General features: G+C 30.7%; 1 protein-coding gene and 1 pseudogene across 1 annotated transcript; both read right to left on the bottom strand.

The window, feature by feature from the left end:
• Positions 1-238: 238 nt before the first annotated feature.
• On the bottom strand, positions 239-2,352 carry LOC114077154 (annotated as a pseudogene).
• A 1,581-nt stretch (positions 2,353-3,933) lies between these two features.
• On the bottom strand, positions 3,934-6,062 carry LOC107020115. Its single transcript, XM_015220434.2, has 3 exons — positions 5,788-6,062; positions 4,831-5,305; positions 3,934-4,244 (listed from the first exon to the last, which is right to left on the bottom strand). The coding sequence occupies exons 1-3, from the start codon at positions 5,995-5,997 to the stop codon at positions 4,204-4,206; spliced, it is 726 nt and encodes a 241-aa protein (XP_015075920.2). The 5' UTR covers positions 5,998-6,062; the 3' UTR covers positions 3,934-4,203.
• Between the last annotated feature and the right edge of the window lie 705 nt (positions 6,063-6,767).

Raw genomic sequence — 6,767 nt, 5'->3', positions numbered from 1 at the left:
ACATGATCATTAGATTTTCAGGAAATATAACTAGTATGTGCAAAATCTAGGAAATTTGAAAACACAATGTACAAACTACTAAACCTTACCATACAAGTAGCATGTACCTTACCATACAATTAGCTTCTCCAACCTCCTTATCTGCAACAACTTAATATAAGTATAACAACTACTGTGATATAGTACTAATGGATTCACTTAATAGCTAATAAAGTAGTTAAGATGTTTACTTACCTTTCTAAATTACATTAGCATTACTTTGAAGGTTAACTGGAATATCTTCCTCGATTACATTAGTATTAGTTTGAAGTTAACTGAAATATCTTCCTCGATAACATTAGCATTAGCTTGAAGGTCAATTGGAATATCTTCTTTGATTACATTAGCATTAACTTGGAGAACTGGAATATCTTCCTCAATTACATTAGCATTAGCTTGGAGAACTGAAATATCTTCCTCTTCTTCATCTGATTAAATATCTTGATCTATTGGATATTCAATTTCTGTTGTACTTTGATCATATATAGCGACATCAAAGTGACAAGGCGGGTAGTATGTGAAGATTAATAAGCTCCTGACGCTTATTGAGTAATAGGCACAAAAATCATTCAATCCTTTGTCTAGCCAAATTTGTCCTTGAGAATTTTCCACTTCAATCTCTCATGATTTTCCATGGGGAGCCTCAAGAAACACGGGTTTAACATGTTTTTACAATCTTTTGGCAAATACTACTGGAATCCTCTCTGTGCAAAAGAAATGGAAAACTTAGTTTCATACAACATAATTAGTTTGGACTAAATCAACAATTAACAAGGACTAAAATTACAATTAATTACTTACAAGACGGCGTAATTCATCTGATGAAGTAATGATTTGGATGAACTTAAGGTTTTTGGGGGAAGAGTACCTTAAGGGAAAGCCATGGAACTTGTTTTCCATGAACGACGGCAGGATGAGAAATTGTTGTAGAACTTGTTTATTATATAATATAGGAGTATGATTCACGAGAACAATGCAATGCTTGTCTCACGAGGAAAGCAGACACTCACGTGAATGTGACTACTATTGCTTTGTTTGGAATGAACAAATATTGTTTTTTTCTTTTTCTTTCTTTTCGAATTTTATTAAAGACTCATTCTCCTAACCCTATTACCACTTATTTACACTCGCACTATTGTTGTACGTTTTATTTATAATAACTAGTGAAATTTGCGACAATTATAGAAACATATTTAAATTTATCATATCATCTTTCTTAGGATATTGAAATAAATTTTAAGAAATAATATTTTTGAGTTAATTAATAAATGTGAATTATGTAAAAGGTATATGTAGTGTATGATCATTTTTCAAATCAAAATATATACTAATACAAGTTTGCTACTCCAATCCAAAGATAGTCTGCAAAACTTAAATTCTTAAAAACTAATCCAAAGAAAAATTAAAATATTAATTATATTTTTTCAAAAAACAAAAACAAAAAAAGCAAAGATATTCAGAGATACTAGAATACGATGAGCCCCCTACTGTCGCAATGGTGTAAGTCTTTTTCTATCTTCTCGCCACAAAGGAAGGAAAGCACCACCAAACCAACAAGAAATAAGAAAATGCATGATGTAAGGCCCGAGGTGGCTTGACTTCTCTTACTCTGGTCTACACTCCCCTTGGTCCTTGTGAGTAGATTTTTCTTTTGCCTAGTTTCATCCCAAACAAAGGAGGCAATAAGACAAAGTACGTAATAGATATACCTTTCAACTCTCATGTCTTAAGGACGAGAAATAACTTCCGTTAATTAATTTTGTCTGCATCCCAAGATAAGGCGTTACAACTAATACGATTATCATATGAAGTTTCAATTGCAATAATAGTGATAAATGATTTAAAACAATCAAATTAAAACACTTACTACAAGAAATATGAAATTATCAAACCAGTATTACAACATTCCATCTTCTTCATTTTAGGTAAGTAAATTAAACTGAACAGTAATACAGATAAAACTATTTTGAATGATATTTCTAAACTGAATGCACCTCTAGTCTTGCACAATAAGTCAGACATTTCATCAACTAAATAAGAAAGAGAGGCATAGAGATCCAGATATACATTATCTCCAGAACACATATAGTAGCTAAACAAATATAGATAGGAGTTTAAATTAGGAAACTAAACAAGTGATCAAGCAATCATAAATACATTCAGTAGAAGGAAATATCATGACATTGAACAAAAGTTCGGGTCCATTCAAAGAGGCAAACATCGCCAACTTTTAGGTTGTTGTCCAGCATAAACTCCTTCCAACCAGTATTCAACTTCGTGTTTGCTATTCCAAGAGTGCATTTTACAGTCCATTATCTATTATTTGAAATTTGAAATACAACGTCACTCTTTCTAGTGGAAAAAAAATCCTATCTACGCTCTGTCAGTTTGAAAGATGCATTATCATATGGAACAAAAGATTCATGTAATAATTAGTCATGGATTGCTTTAGATATCTAAAATATATATACATTAATAACTATGTTTGCATCGGGCCTCTGGCCGGAGACACATATGATGATTGCATAAAGCTTAAGAAGAATGGATTTTTAGATGTAAATGTTTTCGCTTTTTGATATAACAACCATTTCTTTGGCTACCACTCTGCCCATGCAAGAAGATTTATCTTGTTGGACATGCCTCGATGTGCCTTCACTAAATTCTTCTGCAAAAATTCAAGCCAACACGACTAAAGTATATATTGAAATGATCAAGAAAGTACCTTTAATGCATTCTAAAAAGTTAAGGCTATCATTCTCAGTATACACTTGAATACTTTATAATGAGCTATTAACTCACCTTCACTTTTTGAAGTGATGAAACCATCAAAATCTCCTTTGTACTTCTTTTCAAGATTCAGTTTCCTTCTGTGAACTAATTTTGGGTTGAGAACATGGAACTATTTTATGTGTTGGTTTCTTCTCGGCTGCATGAAATATATAGTGATATATAAAAAGGGCGGAGTGCCCTTAATCAGTTCAAATACACAGACATCACTAGTTTTTAACCTATTGTCCAACACAAATGACTTCCAATTTAAGAGAATTCTCCCTTCTAATATCCCCATGTCATATTTACCAGACAAGGATTCCCTGCCAGCAGCTCAAAGCACTAAATTGCCACACATATCCCGAAACTATTTCCAAGCAAATACAAAATATATGAGCTGCCAAAAGAGATGGAGATGGTAAATTCAATTTAACAACATTCATTCATCGAATGAGGTTGTTCCTCTCTTAATCAGTGGTCTCGAGTTAGAGCCTTAAGTATGAAAAAATCTTTGATAGGGGAAACTTTTCTCAGAATGAGCCTATGCAGTGCAAATTTCTTATAAGTTGATAACTAGAATTAATATAATATTTTGTATTAAGTCTAGCTATAACATTTGATAGATGGAATTAATATAATGTTTGGTTGCAATCTAGCATTAATTCCAATTGTTTCACAACACAACCATTATAGAAAAAGCGATAAAAAAAAATTGTGATCTACAGCTTGACAAACTCAGATAGTGAAATATTGTACACTCTACAGTTACTTTGTTATCTACATTTTGTTTATGTTCCCTTTTCATATACTCAATCTGTTCTAATTTATGTGACTTACTTTTCTGTTTAGTCGGTTCCAAAAGAATGACATATTTTTATATTTAAGTAATAATTTAGCTATGAAATATTTATTTTACCCTTAATGAAATAATTTACAACCACACAAATTTCTATCATTTATTTTGGATCACAAATTTTAAAAGTATTCTTTTCTTTCTTATACTCTGTGTCGAGTCAAACTACCTCACATAAAATGAGACATAACGAGTATTATACAATAATGTACCATAGAACAATAAATTAATGTATCATATATATATATATATATATTCATAATGTTTACAATATTAAGTCCTTACTAATATACTTTTTAGTTAAATACAACTCAAAGAATTGTAGCTAAAAATATAGCAAGGAATGAGGTATTGGGATCTTCTGAACATGCAAAACACTAGCAGTAATCAACTTGAAGAGGCAAGTCTCACCATCAACTATCTTGTTATGTGTTCGAAATTCAGCCCGTCCATTTTTTCTGGTAACCCTTGGCCCAGTATGCACTATTTCCACTTCCCACTCTTTTTTACCTTTTTCATTAATTACTCTCATTTTCTTCAGATTAGTTATGCCTGTCCTTCTGGCGAATCCAATTGGAATAGTCTAATAAATATATTCACCAACCAAGCAAACATAATCGTTAGGTTTTTTAAAATAATAGTATGTAAAGGCATGAAAATTTAGCTAACGAAAAAATAAAATGTCAAGAATCATTAAGCCTTGCCATAAAAGTCATGTGCGACCTTTTTACAACAATTTCATAATAGGCATCATGACCATATTGCATAGACTATTCCTCTTTAGACCATATTCTTCACTTCCACTATAAGCTTCTTCGTCCTTCCGATCTACCATAAATTTGATATAACTATAACAACTATTAATTATAACATGATTCCTATAAGTATACTATGAAATATTTAAGACTATAATTAGTTTGAAAATTTATGACAATCTAAATGTTATGAATTTTTTATAATCACAAATTTCAATAGTGAATCGATCTTCATTTTTTAAAGAAACTATACATGTAATGTGTATACCATAGACCGGAAAAGAGGTGTTACTATTTACTTTTAGGGCATATTAAAGATCTTGCTCATAAGTTACACTCGCGTCGATATAAGACTCTAACTATAACTTTCGAAGTATACCATATGTAGGAATAGATAGACGATATATATATTACCTGATGACACTTTTTTCCGCTTAGGATTTTTATAGTAAGTTGCACGATGTGAGTAGGGAGGATCATCTTCATCATCATCACTGAATGACACATCAACACTTTCTTCCTCAGTATCCGATACTACTATTATTGGTTCCATTTTCTTAACTCTCTTTGAAGGTCCAATCTCCTCTTTAGAGCTACTGCTGCTTGAGTTCTTCATAAGTTGCCTCTTACGAGTAATGTTTCTACAATTTTTTGGTGTGTATGGACGTACATGGAATGCTGATTTTTCAATGAGTGAGAAGATCAAAATGTCTCTTGGCTCCACTTGGTGATGCAACACAAATTGTGGCCAATCTTTTTCACATATGAAGTAATTTGGCTTTTTTCTCGCGATCTTTGCTTCCCATGACATTCCAGCTTCACTCGTTTTTAGTAGACAATTCTTACTCAAGATTTTTTTGTTATCTTTGACGAAACAAGATGGCAATTGCTGACAAATCACATTTAGCAAATGAGCAAAAAATATTAGGGCTCGTTAGCACATGAGATGTCCTTTTTTTTAAAAAAAAAAAAAAAGTAAGTAGTATTTTTTGTGTGTTTTTCTAATATGTTGTCAACCAAATCTACAAGTTCGTTTGGCCAAGAGAAGTGTTCATCTTCTTTGAAATATTTAACTCTTACTTTATTTTAAAATTAGTTTTTGACTATAAAATTTCAAAGTTCAACTTGGAGTTGAATTTCAAAAAGCTTAAACTTGTTTTCCAACTTGACCTTTATAAATTTCAAATAAAATATTTTCTTTTTTTAAAAAAAAATTGTTTTCTGCAAAAGAACCTAGCTAATACAATCTTAACTTAATAAATTTCAAATAAAATTTGAAATTTATGATTTAACTCATACCATGTCCAAATTTCTCAAAACATCAATAGAACTCAAAAGAAGAACAAATTAAAGAGAGATTGAAAAACTTACCATTTTATTCATGACGGTTTCTCTAGATAATATAATCTTGCAAAACGACGGAGGCTGATCAGTATCCATTAGCATCTTTAATTTGTTTCTGTTTTTTTTTTCAAAAGAAAAAAAAGAGTAGAAATCATAGAAGGAATTACTTATCTTTTTCTTGTTTATTCTCTCTAGACTTGCACACTTAAGCATTACATGTATAAATACTTCATACATATCTATATAATAGAAAATTTACTAAAGACTGCTTTAGAAAGTGTGGAATAGTCCAAAATAGAAAATATTTTGTAAATACCAAGATAACTTTAAGCAAATCAAAAATGAAAAACAAAAAGATACAAGGGAAAAAACAGAAACAGAAAGAGAAAAAATAAATAACCTTGTTTGTATAGGTTGAGAATGAGATCCTTCGATCTTAATGTCATGTTGTTAAGCATTTTATGGTCTAGGGATTAGGCTAAGGAAGCTGAAAAGGCTCGTTAATTAAGTGGAGAAAATAAGTAGATGAATGGTCTTTTTTTACTCTTGCAATATAATTAATGAAATAAATACGATAGAACGTGATCAGCTTTAAATTGAACGAGAAGTAATTGATCATCATCTTTTCATGTCTTCTGGCCTTTGGTAATCTATAGTATCCCTCGATTTCATATACTTATCAACTTAAAAGATTTAGTCTAGTGTTTAAAGTATTGCGAAAACTCATTAAGATGATATGTTTTTGTCCTACGAGCCTCATAATTATCTTTTTACTTCTATTCCTTAATGATAATTCTGGATTCGCCAATGTCTATTCCATCAATATAAAATTTAAAATTTACCATAAAAAAAATCAGTATTTGTACTGTTCATTCTAGTCATTACTCCCTACTCTATTTATTTGCGTCATTTCTTCTAGAGTTAAATTTTTCCAAAAATTGAAGTATTGTGAATTTGCATTTGGTTCATCCATAGGATATAGTCCAAAAAGTTAGTTCAATTCAATT

This window comes from Solanum pennellii, chromosome 5 (assembly GCF_001406875.1).
Source record: "Solanum pennellii chromosome 5, SPENNV200".
Taxonomy (NCBI): domain Eukaryota; kingdom Viridiplantae; phylum Streptophyta; class Magnoliopsida; order Solanales; family Solanaceae; genus Solanum; species Solanum pennellii.
The sequence above is the reverse complement of the archived record's forward strand: the minus strand, read 5'-3'. Positions and strand labels throughout refer to the sequence as shown.